Source organism: Drosophila bipectinata, chromosome 2R (genome assembly GCF_030179905.1).
Source record: "Drosophila bipectinata strain 14024-0381.07 chromosome 2R, DbipHiC1v2, whole genome shotgun sequence".
Classification (NCBI taxonomy): Eukaryota; Metazoa; Arthropoda; class Insecta; order Diptera; family Drosophilidae; genus Drosophila; species Drosophila bipectinata.
In genome coordinates, this window is record NC_091737.1 from 12,211,319 (window position 1) to 12,232,394 (window position 21,076).

At 41.4% G+C, this 21,076-nt stretch overlaps 1 protein-coding gene across 1 annotated transcript; it reads left to right on the forward strand.

The window, feature by feature from the left end:
• The first annotated feature begins 960 nt into the window (after nucleotides 1-960).
• On the forward strand, nucleotides 961-14,591 carry pyr (pyramus). Its single transcript, XM_043210524.2, has 6 exons — nucleotides 961-1,834; nucleotides 9,445-9,493; nucleotides 10,948-11,083; nucleotides 12,278-12,408; nucleotides 12,526-14,450; nucleotides 14,561-14,591. Coding segments are annotated over exons 1-6 (2,274 nt in total). The 5' UTR covers nucleotides 961-1,832.
• Nucleotides 14,592-21,076: the final 6,485 nt, after the last annotated feature.

Here is a 21,076-nt window from a genome sequence, read left to right on the forward strand (position 1 = left end):
GTATTCTCTTTTTTTCCCCTCCAAGATCACAGCGATGCCGATTAATTCCCAAAATGATCTCACTAATTCACCTGATTCTAATTTTTAATCCAAGTCATCTTCTTATCGCAGAGCCAAAAAATAAATTGTTGCTTAATGTAATCTCTGTACGATTTGTGCTTTGTTTTTGGGTCGCTTTGGCCACCGCCATTTGATTTACAGCATGATCAATAAAACTGCCTGCCTGATACAACTGCCTGGCTAATCGATCAATATCAAAAATATCAAAAAAAAAAAAAAAAAAATGCAGGGGCAACTTTGCTAATGGCTCGCCAACTGGACCTTGCCCAATATCGTCTGGCATTTCCAGGCGCATTCGGAATTTCTGGCTTGAAAGTCTCAGTTCCGAAATGGGGGTGTGCAACTGGGTGGGTGTCTAGTTTTTTTCTTCTTTCTTTTTATTTTTTTGTGCAATCGGAAAGTGGAGCAGGTGGACGCCACATAGATCATTATCAGACTGGGAGACCTAGTTTGCCTAAATGGAGCAAAACATTTCAAGGAATGACAAATGCAATTTATGATCACGGTTCTGAGGTAAGTCGAGGTATTTATTTAAAACAGAATTTAATTACTCTAGCTCTAGAAATTAAGATTTATTCAAATATTATATTTTATTAATAATATTATAAATAATATATAAGAACTAGCTCGCAAGTATCTTTTAAATATTTCTAAAAATTTCTATAAAAGTATCTCAAGCAACATTAGAGTAGCCTACGATCTTGAAGGAATTGGCCAAGTTAGGCTAGGAATTCCGTGCCAGCCTGCCTCCACCCTCTACCAAAAAATCTATCAGCACACTCGGGTTCGGCTCGGTTCGTTTCGTGCGACGTACAACAGCGACAGCCAAGCAGCGGCTCGACAGCTATCGCATGCGCCGGCCTCAGATACAGATACAAATTCAGTTTCTGTTCACCTTTCGTCGGTTAAAGATCGTTGCCTGCGAAACCAACGGATATAAGAATATACACCAAACCAACCCCAGAGCTCCGTAACTGAAAGCAACAAATGCTTTGGAAAGATATTTTTGAAAAATTCCGAGCAAGACCAAAACTGAAACGTCAGAAACAAGAGCAATACAAAATATCAAGTTCAGATGAGCCTGATTAATGTTAAAAATTTCAAATTAAAAAGTGCACTTCGGCGGTAAATGACTAACTGATTTTGTTTTAAAAATCGAAACCCAAACCAGTTGAAAACAGGCAAAATATTTTCGAGTGTCCCCCTACCCAGTGCCAGTGCAAAAGTAAAAAAAAGTAAATTCCCGCAAAATAAATCAAAAAATTTTGTGCAACGTTAAAAATACACAAATAATTTCGAATAAAATATTGTCGTGTTACTGCTGACAAAAGTGCAATACAAGTATATATATATATATATAACCATTATATTTATTACAACCAATTACATATTGTTAATCAAAAGTAAAAATATATACATATCAACGCAAAATACAAATATTATATAGTGCGGTATAGAAAGAAATTGCAAGAATTACAAAATAAAAGATAAAGAGCCGCTTCGGATTCAATTGCAATTTTTTTGCGGTGTACTTGTAATTTTGTTGACGCTGCATTCTCGCCATTAACTTCAGATTCAGATTCATACATATGCGATATATGAATTTTGATTTCTGAATTTCCGCTCCGACTCGTGTTCGTCGACCACAGCAGAAAACTTGAAACTCTTTCGTCAGTCCAATGCTAGACTTCCGACGATACTACGCACAAACCCATGTTGGATTATAATTTACACCCTTAAATTGGGGGCTACAATGCGGCCAGAAGTATACGATGTAAGTTTTGAAACTATAAGCCATTTAATCACACCATTGCTGATCATCAATAGTCGTAAAATTTTCGAAATAAAAGTTTATGGATTAAAAAGAACCACAAAGGTGGTTGGTGAAACATATTTTTAGGAATTATAAATTAATAAACCATGCCAGGCAACCATAATTCATGGAAAACAAACTAATGGTTTAATGCAGAAAATTAATTAGTCACTGAAATCGCACGACTTTAAAAATGACTTGAACCACGTGCACCAGAACACGCCACTTTCGAAAAATATGAGTTGTACGCAATCCAAGGAGTAATCCCTAAACACCATGACCTGTGTTGAGCTCCTTTTTTTTTTTTTGCACAGTTCCCACACAAATACAGCATATAAATTATTATGCGAGTGTGCGTGCAGCCCGTTCTTTTATCAGGGGCAGCGCAATTTCACTTAAAAAACAATTTCCAAACACACATCAAAAGCACAATTATATGTTTGAAACAAGAAATATGAAGTCCAGGACTCGGTTTCAGTTTCAGCTTCGGTTTGAGTTTGAGTTTGAGTGCGAGTTGTGTTTCTGTTTCAGGTTCAGGTCCATAATTGCCGTTTATAACTTGTTATGGCACCAACACATGCATCCTGTCAGGATAAATCACACTCCCGACGATTGTATGTGTGTGCAGTGTACGGATAGTGTGTGTGTGTGTGTGTGTGTACAACCCCTTTTTCGAAACTTTTGGAGGGTTTGTGGCGTGTCCTGATCTCACAGGACATTTACCTGAGTTATAAATCAATCGCAAGCAAAACGCTGCCAACCCTCCGCGGCTCAAGTCGCACGAGAATCGCGCACAGTAGTCGCTCCAATAATCGCCCAGGACCCACCATAGGCAACTGATCCAAGCTATACCATTAATTCAGATTAATTGTCACTAATCTCACACCCCAACCCAATTTTGAGCCATAAACAAGTTCAACATTTCGAAAAGGCAAATACGGCTGCCACGCCCCAAAAGATTTCTTCGGATTGACGATAAGCGGGGAGCGGGTTTTTCTGTAAAAATAGACAATATTTGATTTCTTTTATTAATTAAACGGAAATACTGTCAGATAACACCACCCAAAGCCCCACTGCCCCCACAGTGATAAGCCCGAATAGAAGAGTTATGAAAAGGTGGTGGAAATCGAAGAAGATCCACTCAGAGATCTCTAGTTGTTGTGGGGGAACCCATATACAATACTAGCAATAATCTAAGCCATCGAGAGTTTTATTAAAATTTATGATTTGGCCAGAGGCACAAGCTCCATGCCAAAACACCATAAATACATTTATGACTTGGCACATATTTGTGCAGCTTTGATTAATGCAATCACTTGACATCGGGCCTCTATTTGGCTCAGAAACAGAAGCAGAAATTGAATTCTCGCCTCACTTGCCACCGTTAACGGAGCCCAGACAACCTTGGCCAAGTAAGCTGCACTTTTGTGTTTTTTATTTCGGTTTCTGGCCAAATGTTCAGCCATGACTTGTGAGAAAATTTAAAAATCTGGCACCAGGCGACAGCTATCCCAGCGAAAGTAATAATGGGTAATACTATTAAAGTTCATTCAGTGCACACACAGCGTATTTAGTAATTCCCTCATGATGATTATGTTAATTAGTAGCGAAAATATTATATTATCACCCAGTTCCGTGACCAACGTGACGCGTTCCCAGACTTGTTTCGAAAATAGTTCAAAGTACGCTTAAAAACTTTTCCAGCTAACTGCTAACTGCTAAATGCTAGAAAAAATATCACTTCTAGTTTTATAATTAGTTTACGCGCGGGTGGCAGAATCTGCATCCCACTCGTCGATCGAGGGGCGGGTATAATTGGGTCCCCAAACATATGACGCCACGGCCACGGCCGGACAGAAGCTCGCTCTCGTTTTGAAATCTATCAAAAATCAGTCATAGGAAACGACCTCAGAAGGCACGTTCAGTCATCCCAGATAGGCTGCACCGATGATGATGATGATGATCCATAGAGTATAAAAAACGATTAGTCACATTGCCAGCTTAATAAACAAATATAGGCGAGAGTGCAATAAATATAATGGAAAGCCGACGGAAAGTCAAGACGCTATAGCGTTTTAAATCGCTTCAAAAAACGCTCCGTACGAGGCCTATGGTATCTGCATTCTCGAAATTCTTGCCAAGACTCCTCCCACCTTGTCAAATTAAATCTGTCTGGACTTCGAAGGGAAGGGACTGGTAGTGGTGAGGAGTGGAGAGACCTAAAGAGGTTCTCCAGGCGATAAGTAGTGGAATCCAGAGTCGATTAGCTTTCGGCGATTTGCGATCGATTTTTGGCTTTATGAGTTTATGCCTTTATAGCCGACCCAATGCCAGTGACTAAGTGTGGCCAAGTAGGTCCCAACATCATAAACCCCTGATCTGAGCCGGGAGAGCCGCCGGAGTACGCCCTGTCTCGGATGGCGATCGGCTGGGAATAAAACGAGTTCGTTCCCCACTATCTTATCACCGAAGAACACGTTCAAAATATACGCCACTGCGTACTACGCGTACTATATCTACCTATAACACTGTGTATGTATTTCTTTCTTGGGTGCCTCTGTATTTGGAAATACAACAAAAATAATAATAATAACAATGCGCCAAAAAGAGCCATGCGGCCGTCAAGTGTTTACGGTTTGTTTTGCTTTTTTCCCCCCTTCGTTTTGCTAAAAAACCTCTATCAGAAAAGCCCCTTCCCCACGAAAAGCCCCACGAAGGGCCCCACGAAAATTTACTACGCTTTGTTGGACGATTTTACTATTAAATGGTAAGTGGTAAAGTTTTCCACCTTGATAAGTTCGCTTTCTATGGCAATTGAGAGTGCGATTGTTCAATTAATGGCAAATATTTGCATTGGACATTACGGCTGCAGTGGGTCAACGAAAGGTGTATGATTGGCGTTGCACCTGACCCACAATGCTGGGCATTGGTTGTTTTATTGGTGTTGTCATTGTTGGTTTTGGACACACTACTTGGGAATATTGTGTAAAAAGACATACAAACACACCCACCTTGGGGAGATGCCACGAAATCGGCATCGAGATCCAATGATGAATTAGAAAGTTTTAAATCCAAGAGAGAAGAGGAGTTTTCTTTGAATCCAACACACTACTAATCAGCTTAGCGATTGATTTATCTTTTGGCTTTATGCTTTTGTTTTTTGTTGTTTGGGTGATTTATTGGCAACAACTATCGCGGGTAATCAAATATTTACAGTAATGTAAAACTGGCTTTTATTGAACCATAACGTCTGATAAGAGTCCCCCGATGGAGCTCCGATATATGTACATATGTATATGTTCCACGATTCGATTCCTTTTGAGACGAGACCATATCAAATGTATTTGCCTAGCAATTTAAGCCGGCAATTTCCTCGGAATGGAAACCGAAACACGCGTGTTGGCCCGCCATCTCTCACCCCTTAACCCCCATCCAGTATTACCAGTTGCGTCTCAGGTGCAAGGCAATTATTATTTACTTCCAGAAAAAAGGTGTCATATTTGAGTAGCCGGCACAGTCCCTAGACAAATCCAATCGATGCACTTGCCGTGTTTGCCTTAAACTCGGCATAGCCTCATCGATTTCGTCGCCACTGCATACTACGCCCGTCTCTCTCGCCGGCTCATCCTCCGTCTCTATCGGGCTGTCGTCTGGGCGGTGTTGACACTTTGGGAAAGTTGCGCTGAATGCTCAACAAAGTAGTATTCGCTGCCACTTAAGTAGCCGGACTTATCAAAAGGGCTCACTGAGCCGGCGGATGGCACCGCCGAAAGCCGCTTATCACCTCCGGTGGTGCAGCTGTCCCGGTGGCGAAAATCGCATTAGATACAACCCACCCTTGGCCCAGTAATCGGAATGGGAAAAAGGAGGTATCACACTGAGAGAAAACTCGTTTCCCCTCCGCTTGGTGATTAGAACACTTTGATTTCATTTTTCCACGTGCAGAAGGGCGGAGTGCTAATGAGTTGAGATTTGTGTGGCGGCACGTCACTTTTGGAAAACTCACAGCCTTGACACTGGGCTGTCTGTGGGCTGCTGGCATACAACATCATCAAATGATTCGTTCTGCTATATATCTACAGAAAAGTGACTGAAAACAGCATTAGCTTATCGCTGGGGTACACTGAACTCTCACGGACTCCCCATTCCTAGCATTGTTGTGGTGGTGCTCCCTATTCTGTTTATATTTGGGGCGTTGCTTCGGTGGGTACAAGTGCAAGTTCAAGTGGTTAGGGGGCCCACAGGGAAAGAGACAACCACCGAGATGGAGTACACGCCAAAAGTATGCAAAGTTTTAGGTTCAAAGTCTGGAGGCTTTCTTTTAATGAGGGCCAAGAAGGGCCTAGGACTGTTTGCTTTACAAAGACAAATCTTAATGGATTACAATACCATTAACAACCCCCAGCTCTAAGCTATTCTGATTCTAATTTGCATATAAATCAACTTAAAATTCCAAACCCAAAACCGAAACCGATTTAGTTTCTGAATGTGAAGCCTATGACACCCACTGGCTTCTTGCAGTTGCAGTCGCCACTGTGCCATTATATAAATATTTTCATATAATATGCCCACCAGCTCGGCGCCCTGCTGCAAAAACAATGGCCAACTGCTAACTGGCAACTGCCAAAGTCAGTTGAGTACTTTGTATACACTCTCATGTGTATCCAGCGGATACGCCGCCCGCCCTTCGCTCGCAACTTCATTAAGTCGCGACTGAGCAAACACGTAAAAAAGTTGCAGTTGCAGCCGGAGTAGGAATCGGAATCGGAATCGGACTCGGACTTGGACTTGGAATAGGGGTACACCCAGGGGGTATGAGACGGGTTTAGGGTTGCTGGTTCGGCTCGGCGAAAAGCGCAAGGTGGATGATGCAAGAGTATTAAGTAACAGCCAGTTCTCGGCAAGCCACCCCTTAAAACAATGGAAAAATTGCATTAAGTGCAGCATTTCAGGCCAAAAAAAAAATAGGGAAAATAAAGTAAAGAAAAGTAAGGTATAGGGTGGCTCATCACCGTCACCACATCGTCAAACAAAATCACAATTGCAATCACACGCACAATTGACGAGCAGAAATTTCACACTTATTTCCCCCCGAACACGTGGCGGCAGGGTCCTGCGATAACCAGGGCAGTTACAGGACTTTAATTACAGGATTGATGTCCGGTAACACGTGCCCGCAATCAAAGTTCAATGCTATCACTTTCCCATAGCGTTTATCTCCCGCATCTTTTTGCCAATTCATTATTCTGTCCAAATGCTTTTGGGCTAATCTAATCGGCCAGCGCATTCCACAGATGCCGTATTTATTTTCCACAAGTATATAAGCTAGTAGTACAATTATGCGACTCCGTAATGGTGATGTGTGTGGAAGCAACAAGTGTTAAAGTCCAGATGCCGACACGTGCCCCGTTCTCGAGAGTCGAGTCGAGTCGAGTCTGGAGTCTCGAGTCAAGAGTCGAGTGGCAAACTAGTTTGCATTCGAATCAAAGCCAAATCACATCGAATCGAATCTAAAAGACCCCGGTGCTTAGCATATTATCGATCGATGCGATCGGGGAAAAACACTTGGAGTTTAACTTTAATATTTATTTCCAATCAGGCACCAGATTTATATGTATTACCAAATCCATAGCCGGTGCCAGCACAATCAAGTGGACAAACTAATTAAAGGCCTGAAAATGTCGCCAGCGATTAGATTGCATTTTTATTTTCAAAAGTGGTCGCTGTGACGTAGAAGCCAGATTTTCGAAGCTTTTGAAAGGAGGCTCCACTGTTTTGTGTTTTGTGAATGAAATTGAAAAGCTTTCCACCATTTGGCGTGGGGCGGAGGAAAACTTCACAATCCAGTCAGTGGACGGGACTCAGAACTATTCATTATTCAGGGCACACATGGGTCCGGGGCCCTACCACATTGCGTAAGGCGTACTTGGGAAACGAGAGGAGTTCGTGGAGACTGGGAGCCAGGCAGCTAGGGAGCTAGGGAGACCTTTGTGGCTCCATTTCGAGGAGCTCCTGTCTGCATACCAAATAAGGTAATTATGAGTCGCAGAAGGGAACAAAAGTAAAGCACAGAACATAGAAGCTATATCGAGTTACATACATGGGAACCGCTCTGCACCGAAAGAATTCATTGTTTGGAGTTCCTTTGACTTGAAAGCCTCCATTCGAAATATTTCTCTCTCTGTAGAACCGCGGGTCATGCCATTCTGGCCTTAGACTGTCTGGTCTTAGACTGGAGCGAACAGCTGAAGTTTCGTTTTCAATTTCGGGGCCCTTTCTTCTTTATTTTTTGTTGCGGTTGCCAACCCACAAAATAAGACTTCAAGTACCTAAGACCGAACAAAAATATCGTGTATTGATCAGTCAGCAGAATGGGATGTCTGGCTAGTTAGTAAGCTCCCCCGAAAGTAGCTTCCCTTTTCGCTGGAAAAGTCGGCAACAATTTTTTTTTTGGCAATTTAACATAAATTGCTGGAAGCCGCTTTAATTGCTTTACCAAGCAAGAAGAAAAAAATAAACGTTTGGATAAATGCTGTGCCTTCGTATTCATTTTGTTATTCATGTGTGTGTCTGCACATTTCAAATGAACTTTATTGTCTGCCTGTGAAATTGAAAAATGATAAAAATCGCACGCCACCAGGCATTTGATTTGGATTTTTTCCTTTTCTCGTGTATTTTTTTTTTGTAGACTGCCCACTGAGAGGGATTCGGGATTCGGAATTGGCAGGACTGGAGGAATCTGGAGGAAGGAAGCCTCCTCCTGGGGCTGTTTTAACTTTTGACTCTCGGTCGGTTCGCTGTATTGATTTCTCGAGCTTGATTCTTTGCGTTTTCACTTTCCAAACAAAACTGAGCAAAAGACCTTCGTCTCAAGAAACTACCCTTCTGGGTCTTGAGTTCTTTTCTGTTTTTGTTCGCAATTTATTTTTTGCTTTTTTGTAGTTCAGTTCAGTTCAGTGCTAAGCTGAAATCAATGACCTTTTGGGCCTGAGGATTAGTTGGTCGTGAAACAGAATATTCAGTGCAGAAAGTGCCAACAAAAATATGGCAAGACTTGTTCAGTTGAATCGATAAAAATAAAAAGGAAAAACATAAAAAAAACACATTTTTTCTCCAGCTTTTTCCGAGTGGCCACTTGTGGTCACTTGTGGGGTGACATTGAGCCAAAGCCACTGGAAGGGCTCTCCATGGAAATCCGATGGGTAGATGTCTGCTTTTGTATATACTCGTATAATATTTTATTCCGAGAGCTCACGATCAGATCACGGCTGTAAAATGACTTAATTGTTGTTTAAGGTGAAGATACGACTCAGACTCCGACTCAGACTCAGACGGAAGTACGTCTCGGGAAACAAAACAAAACCCAACAAAACAAAAACGAATAAAGTAGAAAACAAATCAATAAAATCAATAAAAATAATCATTAATAATAATCTGTAAGATTTATGCAAATTTTTCTCCTTTGAATCACTCTCAGCTCGTCTCTTTATTTTTAGTGCCTAGCGTAATTTTCGAATACTATTGAATACAACTGAATATACTCATTTTGTTTATTTTCCATCTACTTGCAGGTTACAACAGTTCACGCTGCCCAATGTCAGGACTTTTTCTATACTGATGGTAGGTTTCTTAATAATAGAACTATAATCGTATAATTTGTAGATATTTTATTATTTTTATGCCACGGACGGCATACACCCAATTAAATGTCAGAATAATTTCCGGCCTTGTTCCAATTTCCAGTTTTTGGCTGGCAAAAACCATCTGGAGATCTTCAATCTCGATCGAAAGCGGCTTTGTTTTCAACACTCTGAATAATTATCTTGAGAAATGTCAAAATATTTTCATACGTCCGCTAGATTGAGTGTGTGTAATCGAAATTGTAGTTGGGGGATTCCGATTCGGTTTTCGGAGTGGATTGGATTGTATTGGAGTTGTGATATGGGGGAAACGTGTGTACATTGGAGTGGCTCTCGGTTTTTTGTGCGGTCTCTCCACTTGAGTCGGCCCATAATAAAAAAAACGAAATTATAATTATTATTATGATTATGGTTGTTACACATACACGCACTGAAACGTCATTGAACTATGGAAAAGGTCGCACGGCATTCCAGACCGAGACTCTTTACTTTTCGAGAAGTGCAAACAGAAGGCCCCACCACACTTCTCCCCATCTGAAAAAAAACTGACATAATATCAATTCGAGACGAATGGAACGTTGACAGACTTCAAGCGGAAATGATGAGGAATGCCAGCGATTTGTGGGAACTCGAATCGATTGGTTAAGCTCCGATAAATCGATCGGCACGCGTCGATCTATGGGCCTTTGGCCATTCGTTTGTCCGAAACCCATCGGTTACCACCCCAGAAAGCCCCTAAAATCCTCAAAGCGAAGTCCGGCAGTATTTTTAGCCATTTCACCATAAATAGGTTTTGGTGCCGTGCGCTGAGCAGGACATGATGTATGAGCCCTAAGCCCAGATAAATACTCGATTTGCACTCGCCACGCTTCGATTGGAGCCTCCATATATTTTCCGTTTGTTTGGCCAATTTGAATGTTTTGCTGATTTGCATATTTTCATTATCTCTTGGCCGAAAAACGTAATGGTCATATCACTCAAGTGGTGCTGCTCAAAGGTCGAAAACGTGCCGACCCTAGAAGACATGACAGAGACACGTGTCTGGTGGTGAAATCAAATTCTAAAGACAAATATAGGAATTTTTAGGCCCTAATTGTAGACCATTCTAGAGTCATTTTCATTTGGACCATGTCCAATTTACATGCATGGGAACGCTGGTGCTCCAACATCCCATTGAGAAAGCAATTACCTGGACTACCATAACGTCCAGACCAGACCCTAATGTCCAGTGGGCTCAACTTTGACCATAAAATCTTGGTGTCGCATGTGCGGGGCGGTGTCATAAAAAGCTCATCGTATTAATGGAAATTTATGGGGCAAAAAAGGGTTCCGCTGGTCGGGATTAGTCGCCAGATGATGCGACTTTAATACAGATGAATCGTCCATTAATCGGAGCTCCTTCTCACTGTTCTTTTTATTTTTTGTATCTTGCAGATATTTGTGGTTGCTATTGCGATGCCAACATGCGCCGCGAAAAATGGCTATGTTTTAAAATTACAATGTCCCAGCGACCGGGCGCTGCACATCAATGCGCACGGCAAAGTGAGCGCCGAGGATATGTCCCTGGCACGTAAGTATCTTAAAGATATTTTACACTTATATAAAAATATTTCAAAAATATGAAAAGGGAAACTGATCTTGAACTGAACTGGGATGGCTCTTAGTCATGAGAACTCGCATTCATCAATTACGATTGGCATTTAAATTAAATTGACATTTTTACTATATACAAGTATACAGTGGAGCTTGGCTAAAATGAAATAGGGATTTCCAGTAAATAATATACAAAGCTTGTAAACTATTATTTTATTATTAAAAAGATTTATTAGAAGACTTCAAATCATCTTTGAAATCCCCCCAAAAGTGTCTCATTATTTCGTTTTTAAGAAGCTGGACTGTAGTATAGCTTGAACTCTGTCTGGGTCTGGGTCTTTGTCTCTGGCTGTGCATATTGTGGGCTTAATTAAATTATTGGTAATTTAATATTTGATTGATGTTATGAACCGCTCAGCGGCGCCCATTGCGGTTTCGTTTTGTTTTGTTTGTTTGGCCCGGCCCGCTCTTAATTTATTCGGAATTCATTTGCTGCGGTTTTCCAAGCCTCTTCACAAATATCTGAAGTTCAGGAGCAGAGCACCACCACCACCACCCTCTTCCTATGCCAAGCCAATGTGGGTTGATGTCTGAGTGAAAGTGACAAGATCGGCGCCACATTGCGTCACTGAGTCCGATCGGATCGAGTCCAGAACCTTTATCCGTCCAGTTAAAGAAAAACTTAAAATAACGGAAACAATATTGTCACTTTGGTATTTTATCTTATCGTCAGTGCTAGGTGCTAGAGAGGTTTTAGGAAATTTGATCGATTTACCACGGGCTACTGAAGGTCTTCCCCCAAAAACCAAAACCAAACCCAATCCGAAACGAAATCGAGGGGAGTTATCGGGCTTAGTGGTAATTTTCAGGGTTAAACCCTTTTCCTTTTGGCTAATTGCGAGTTCAACGACTCAGCGCCAGTAATTGACTTGGTTGATTTATTGATTTCATTAAATGCTCCATTGCCGCACCGGTATACCATACGTAAATACATAGTTCAATTCTAATCAAAAGCCCCTTCATAACTTTATCGAAAACCTTTCAATTAATTGGGTTATCTGTATGCGCCTCGAGTGGTCCCAGTTCCAGTTCTATTAAATATTTACACAATACCCATAGTTTGTTTGCTAATAATTAATTAATATTTTTTTTGGTTTTCTTTTTCTTTTAGAGTCTTTCGTGATGAACAGTGTGAGCGATGTGTTTGGCGATGTGTTTGGAGATGTGGATTTCAAAATCACCATCTATGCGCCGGACGTCGACTTGTATCTGTGCTTCCATCAAAACAAACTTGTTGGAAAGGTAAGAAACTCACCAATCTATCCACATAGAACGGGGGAATAAGGGGGTTTCTATTATTTTAGACCCAAAACTAACTTGAGTTTCTTCCCTCTTTTTGGTATCTTTTGTATTCTTTAGAGAAACGCCACAAAGGACTGCCACTTTAGAGAGTCAATGGTTAATGGGTATCACCAGTACACCCATGCCTACAACTCAGTGCTCCATGTTGGCTTTAAGCGCAACTTTAAGCCAATTGGCCCCAAGGACTTGAAGAAGCCGAGAGTGATGGAGAAGGCCTACTGGTCCTTCTACCCCACGGAGGCTGAGCATTTCCGAAATGCTCTGGGTTTGTTGGGTCGCAAAAAGCATGCCAGCACCAGCACCAGCACCACCACTACTACTACTACCACAACTACATCAACCACATCAACAACAACAACAACGACACCACCACCACCCAGTACTAGCGGAAGTAGCTCAAAAACCACTGAGGCAAGAGCCACCACAACCACAACACAACAACCACCAGTGGCGGGCACAAAACGCGCGCGACAGAAACCGCGTCGCCCATCAAGTATTAATAGCGATAGTTCTACAAACCCCCAGACCCCCATCAGCCCCAGCAATAGACCTAAGTCCTACAACAAAGCCAATAGCAACAACAACAGTAAAAACAAACACAACAACCACGTGGAGGATCTGCAGGAGCAGCAGATGATCATCCAGCGGAACCAGAAGAACCATCAGCGCCGAATGCGCCTGCAACGCCGGCGCCAGCGGCCGCAGGGAGGTGCCATGGGTGTGATGGCGCAGCCGCAGCCGAAGAACCTGGTGGTGCGCCACCACCACAACAATGCCACGCTGATGGAGCGCCGCGAGCGCCGTCGCCAGGAGCGGCTGAGGCACAAGCAGCAGCGCCAGCTGTGGGAGCAGCAGCAGCGAGCAGAGGGTGAGCGCGAGAGGGAGCGGGAACGAGAGGAGCACCTGCCCAAGGCCACGTCCTCGGCCTCGTCCAGTTCCTCCTCATCGTCGACAGCCACGCAAACGGCCCTGACCGCCACCGCCGCCTCACTGGCGCCCAGTGCTTTCAACTTGGTGGCCATCATGGCCGCCAGTCGCCGGAAGCGGGACAGGCGAAAACGCGCCACAGCCGCTGCCCCCGCCGCCGCAGCCACCAGGGTGGCAAGTGCCCATCCCCATGCCCGTGATGCTGACATGCAACTGATGGAGCTACCCTCGCAGCGTCAGCAGCAACAGCAGCAGCAGATCCCCACTATCCCCAACCCGAACGAATACTCAAAACCCTATGTTAATAGTAACTTAAACTTACTAAAAAATAGTAATAGCATTAATGTTAATCATGCAATACCTGCCTTGCCAAAAAACTACAACTACTTGTACAGTAACGAGCATTATAATTTGAATACTAAAAGTAGCACGACTGATTCTAGTAGTTTAGACACTAGCACTAAGTTCGATAGTCCAAATAGCCATAGCCATAGCCCTAGCCATAGCCACAGCGCGTTCAATCAGAATATTGACAATAATCTTAAGCAATTAAACGATCGAATTGACCCTTTTGTTGCAACAGCAACAGCAACGGCCGGAAGTGAAAGTGCAGGTTCTGTTGCGACAGAGCCCACTGATGGAGTGACAGAAACAGTAGACGAGACTGTTGTGGAGGAGAATCGCAATCATATTGATGCTAATAATATAATCGACGATATCTATCCGACGAGCGACGAGGAGCACGAAGAGCAGATTCTAAAGAAACTTTTTCGTGGCCTAGAGAAGCTGCCACTGCAACAGCAGCAGCAGCAGCAACAGCAACCGCAGCAGCAACAGCAACAACCTAATATTAATAATTTAAATGAAAATATTAATGTTGTTAACGATAATCAGAATCATAATGATAATGGGCTGCTGACCAATAATAACCATAATAGTAATTACAATGAGCAATTTGCGAATGACGATGAAACGATACGAATTCAAAATAATAAATATGAAACACATATAGTACAATACAAACATGCGGTATTTATTCAGATAAGATGGATTGGGTGGGGTTTCTTTTTCTTTCAGTTTTAAAAATTATTCAATTGGGATTTGCCAATCAAGGCCAATAAGTTCTGCAAACATTAGAAATGGCTGTGTCCCAATATCTTTCAAGATCATCTGGCCATCCGGAAACATCAATGTGAATATTTTATACATTTTTGGGGAATTAAAATTCCAATTCAAAATGCGCATTCCGAAATATTACAAAAAAAAAAAACTGAAATATATCGAAAACATAATTCGAAAATCGTGTAACAATTGATAAGAATCTACAACAATGTGACAATGTGTAAATCTCCCTTGACTGCCTGACCTCAATCTGTTCGGATAACAATAAATTATCGGGCGGCAAAAGTCGCCGCCGCGCAGACGCCACAAAGTCGCGTGCAAAACGCGTGGGCGATATTCGAATATTTTTCCATCACAAAAATCTCTAGCCCGTTGTCTTCATCATCTTTTGGAGCTTTGTTGTTGGAAAATGTTTGATAGATGTTCGGACCATGTTGACACCGCATAAATCATAAATAAAGATTTCATATTAATTTATGCAAAGTACCCGAGATGTATGGCGTGTCTGAAATTAATTAACCAGCGTTTTCTGTGTCGCAGCGACACATGCAAATTCGGCTAGCCATCGGATTCGGATTTATCAACCTGTGCCCCCAGCTCCAAACTAAAAAGCTCCAAGTGTCCAGGTCCAGTCCAGCCGTATTCTCACCGACAGCTCTTGGCCAAAACAAAGCCACCAGCCAGCTCTCTTGGCGCCAACTTGCTGTGTGTCTCCACCGATCGCAAATCGCCTCAAACCACACCAACGCCTAAACCGAGTTGCTAATGAAATTTTATTATATGCTCGGAGCAATAATTTATAAATTTGTTTAACAAAAAATAAATTTGTTAGGCAATAAATTAAAATAAGCAAAGCACTTGCCATTTTAGTAAGGCAGAGTGTGATCTGTCGGCCAGGCTTCGGAGATGCTCGGCTAGCACTCAGAAAATATTCCCAAGAAATTTGTAATTCCAAGCTTTACTTACTCAGATCATGAATTACTCCCAAGGGTTATTATTCATGTAACAAGTATTAATTTCCCTTTTTAACAAAAAATTGCTGAGGATTGACTTGTCCCACCCAGCGAATAAGCTCAGCGTTTTGTCCGGCACTTAAATGTTACACCTCTTCCCGGTGACCGGGGTGGATCAGCCGGTTTTTGGATGGTCGGAGGGGAAGGAAGTGGAAATATCAAAAACCAAAACAAATAAAATTCGAAATTTGCATTAGAATACGTCTCGGTTTGGCGTCAAAATAACTCAACGGCGAATAGCTCACTGGTTTTGAGTCGAATTTATCACCTAAGCCGGGAGTACAAGAACAACCTGAACAATGTCGGTTAGGAATGCTGGTGTATCTTCTCTACATTGTATATAATTTTATAACATTTTTTTTTTGATTAAAAATCAAACAAATAAATATCCATTTGATTTGTTGATTTTTGTGAATAAAAAATACCCTCTTTTATTGACTTTGGGTTCGTACACCCGTGAGCCAAATTGGTCAAGTGGCTTGGCGCCTTCGAAGATTTCATTCGAATTTTGTGGTTACACTTTTTTTTTCTCATACCAATTCCAGCATTTTTTGTTGTTCGAATGTTTATTAGCCAAATTAGCGTGTGAGGTGAAATTTAAGCAGATTTTCGTTGAGCATCGCCGGCTGTTTATGGGAAAATGATTAGATCCGCTTATGGCCTAGAGATGTTTTTATGCGTTTATTTTTATGACACTTATTCTAATGAAGAAACATTTTAAGCCATGGCTTAAGTGACGGAAATGCCTCCACTGGCCAGCCAGCTACCCATCTCAGGTATTCATGTTGATTTTTTAACCATTTTTCAAGTGCAGCTTACACTGGGATTTAGTCAACTTTGATGACAGGCAGCAATTACGAGAGATTAGTTTTGCATCTTAATTTAATTGTTGCATACTAAATGAATTACCATAAAGGAAAAAGTTTCTACCAAACGGGTCAGATCTCCAAAAACACACCTCCATATTTGCCAAAAAAAAAAAACTTAATCACTTTGATCATAAAATAATATCCGATTTATAATCATTATAATGAGGTTTATAGCGATTCAGTAAAATCACAAATACCTTTTTAATGATGACCAAAAAGAAATATGCGAGATTATTAACAATTTGGCGCCATTTAAACGACGTCGAATTTTTATAATGCTATAACTAAATCCTAAACCGAATCTGTCTTCTATATCACGATTAAGGCAACAACAATGTCCGAGATTTTAATGGCATCGTTAAAACGAATATATCGAAAGGGAACCATGACGGCATCAAAAAACGTTTTACGACTTCGCGCCTTAGAACCAGCTCGTTCTTTTGGCTTATACCCCGATATATTCTCCGTTGTACAAATTTCTTATATTGTTTGTATTTTTTTTTTTTTTCGTGCATTCTATATAAATCGGATACGGTTGGATGGGTGGGAATTCCGATAGGCAAGTGCCAACCGGTTTAAGTTCAGGATTGGGGGTTCGGGTTAAAATTAAAATCTGACGCGCACTCAATTAAGTTTATTGCATTGCAAATCATGTCCGTAACCCATTTTTATGACAGTCTGAAGGTGTCAAGATGATTTGTCAATGTTTGGCCACGCCCTCACATTCTCACTGCCTCACAGTCTCACTGCCTCACTGTCTCGCCCCCTCGAATTCTCGAATTCTCCAACAACAGTTAGACCAACTGGTTGTTGTGCCACTTGCACTGATGGAATGCTAACTGTAGCTCTCCCACCTGGACTCTACCTTTACCTTAAACATTGACTACACCTTGAATTTTGTGGATGCACAGAAAGAAAATGGGACAAATAAAATATAATTAAAATATATTAATAGTCTTTAAGCTGATCATGACTTGGCTTTATTGCCAAAAATAAATTTTTGGTAATTAATTATCATTTTAAAGATATTAACTTTTTTCCTTGATCATATTGATGACAGTTGAGGGCTGTTTTGGCTTTGATGGGCAATTAACCATCCACTGACTTCCCTCCTAACCAGGGGATTGGTTTTTGGCAACAGCTTCTAGCCCAGTTAGCAAGTGCTCGTCAGTAGCTCTTAGATAAGTATTCGGTTTATTTCATTGCATTTATTTTTGTTCTTTTTCGTTCAGGCTTTTAACAGCCCTTTAAAAGTGGGTTAAAGTCTTTAAAAATAGTAATTACCCAGATTTTCTTTTCTTAAATTTAAATAGCGTTCTACATGAATAGATCGGGTTAATTGGGAGTTATATAAAATGCAAGTGTAGGGCATAAAGCTTAAATTATGGATTCTAAATTCTAAAGGCAAACATTTAATCATAATTCATGGGTTGACCAATTCGTAATTTGTCTGTACTTAGTCGAAAATATTTCAAATATTTGCCAACACCTGGAAAAAAGTTGGTTGCAAGTTGCAACTAAGCGGGTTGTTTACGTGGCAGCCCGTCACAGGCATAAAATATTCATACAATATCGCAGAGGCTGGCTGGGCTGAGTTTTGCAGCCAACCAAGGCAAGGTGGAAGCCAAATTAAAACGGCAACCAGCCAGCTAGCCGGCTAGCTGGCCAGCTAGTTAGCCCGGCTGTCAATCCCTCATGGACTAAAGACTTAACAATTTGACAAATAGCCCGGCCAAGGCAGCTGCTGGGCACCGTAGCAGCAACAGTGGCAGCGAAAAAAATATACATAAATTCTCACCTATTGCTGGCAAACCAATCGAAGGCAATGGGAAAAGCGGCGATGAGCACAGATATTTATTTTTGATTTTATTTTTATATTTTGAAAGTGGCAACTACTTGACATTTGCTTTCCAACTACCAAGCTTCCCAGCTTCCCAAACTCCCAAAAAACTCCCAGACTTTCAAATGTCCAAGACACCAGGGCCGGATGAGTCTCTCCCTTTGGCATTCCGACCACCTTTTGTTGGCCGAAAAGCTTGGCTTTTAATGAGCGGGCGACGGAGATTCTTTGCTGGGCCTCTTTCTTTTGTCGAACACCTTTTTTTTTGTGTTGTGTTCAACTTTTCATTTTCAATCAGGCCTGTCAAATTTGTCAAGCTCGACGAGTTTTCAAGTGGAAGGAAACCTCCAGCGACCAAAGACCGACGACCGGAGAAAAAGGCCGTAGAAAAATTACAAAAATGCATTCGAAGATGCGCATTTCCCTCGCCACTAATCAATGGCATCTAATTAAATGGCGTTGATTGTTGTTGCCACTTTGACAAATTGTCGTTGTTTATTTGTCGGCCCTTTGGGCTTTAATGCGTTTTTGATTGGGTCGAGCCGGCTTAAAGGTTTCAGCTCGGAACCTCTCCGGAGGTGTGAGGCATTTTCATTTATTTGCCTCCTAATCAGATAAAGTAAAAAGCTTTCAGTTTGAGTTATATATGCTTCATGCTCAACCGTTAGAGTGGTTTTCCAGAGACCCACGAATAATATGGTCTGATATTTTGATTTGCCAAAACAGAAATCCAGTTTAATCTCATTGTGCTTGTTATGGGGAGGCTTAAAGAAACAATTTACTTGGTAGGAGGTAGTGGGCTGGGGGCTTAGGCCAGTAGGATTATTTTGAATTGGACTGGGTTAAAACGAAAGTAGCTATGGATGATTAATATTAGGAATATAAGGTCAATACAAACCAAAAAAAAAATTTGGTTCCGCTCTAGGATCGGTAAAAAAATTGACTAAGATATGGACATGGTTTGGGGCCCTATATAAGAATCCTGGAATTTCCAAGGGGTTCCATCAGAAAAATTTGAAAAATATCGTTGAAAAATTTTGTTGCCAGGTTTTGATGCAGAATTCCGGAGAATCGTTCCAGAAATCGTTTAAGGTATTCCTCTCAAGAATCGGATAAAAATTGGCCAAGATATGGACATGGCTAGGGGCCTTATATGGGGGTCCTCGATTTTCCAAGGAGTTCCATCAGAAAAATTTAAAAAATATCGTTGAAAAATTTTGTTGTCAGGTTTTGATGCAGAATTGTAGAGAATCATTCCAGAAATCGTTTAAGGTATTCCTCTCAAGGATCGGATAAAAGTTGACCAAGATATGGACATGGCTAGGGGCCGTATATGGAGGTCCTGGATTTTCCAAGGGGTTCCATCAGAAAAATTTGAAAAATATCGTTGAAAAATTTTGTTGCCAGGTTTTGATGTGGAGATTCGTTCCAGTATTCGTTTAAGGTATTCCTCTCAAGGATCGGATACAAACGGACTAAGATATGATCAAAGTTAATGAAATTTTTTCTTTAGGTTTTATGATTGTAGTTGATTTAAATATGAAAGCCCTGCCAATTAGTTATAAAATAATATGGTATTTCAGTTAAAAGGCGTTTAAAGCGCCGCAACTTTGGTTAAATAAACTCTGGCGTTTCCCAGATCCAGCGATGAACTTAACCCCAAGTCCAGATTCTTAACCCCTTCCATCGCGACAATATACCTAATATAATGTGAGGTGTCAATATTCCGTTCTATTGACGCCCTCGAACAATGCCCCGGCACTCGATTGTGTGTCACAAATTCGATCCAATCGATCCGGGTTTTGTTGTTTGCCGCCACGCCTGAGAACTTTATTGGGTCGATCAGTTTGATGATCGTGATCATGATGCCGATGCCGATGCTGATGTTGATGCTGATGACTTCATGGCAGTCAATCAGGGGACCGGCACATTTGAATATGCAAAGAATATTTTTAAATAATTTTCTTAAATAATTTTTCACATTTTTATGTCTTTTCCAATAAAAATCAAACATTTGACGCCTTTGCCCCACGGGATGGGTACATTAAGGAGGTAGGTGTCCGGATGGTCGGTCTGGGAAAATGTCAAAATGTTTTGTCGCCTTCTGTCAGGCTGTCGGAATTCGCCGAATGTCTTCCCCAAATAAACTGCCTGAAATATGCTGCCGTAAATTATGCTTGGGAAATGTACGAAATTAGCATAAACCTGGACTCACCCACGACCAACTGCTGGGCCGACGACTGGGCTTCTTACCGCTTTGTCTTCCCCGCGATCCAGTTAGAAAGTAGTAAAAGTTCGTTAGTTAGAAGCTTTCTGGTTATTTTCTTCATTTTTCCTAGTGGCCATATACTGCCGTTTTGAAAATGTAAATTTCCTAAATGCATTTCTGTTGTTGTCACTGAGCTGTGCATGTTGGACATGATTTTAATGATTTGTCAAGAGCTGTTCGGAGATCGGTGATCTAATGAGGCTTAATAGCTGATTTTATTTTAGTAAAAATTCCTACTCATATACAGTTTTTTTAACTGGGTTAGGAGGTCACCCGTTGCCAAAATACCACCCAGGACTTGGCCTTACCCATCCCAAAACCCTAATCCCTTATCAGCGTGGCCAATTACAAGTAAAAAAGTAAAGTGCCAGATAAAACACTTTTTCCCCAGATATCGCCCAGTAGTTAGTCCCGAAAATTGTTGCGAAAAAAGTCAAGAAAAAAGAGCTGAACAAAGGCTGCGACCTGGGATGATTTGGGTTAAAATGATAACACTAACACACCAGGTAGAAGCCGGATTCCAACTTGGCCCAAATGTCCAACGAATTGACAATTTATGTGACGTACC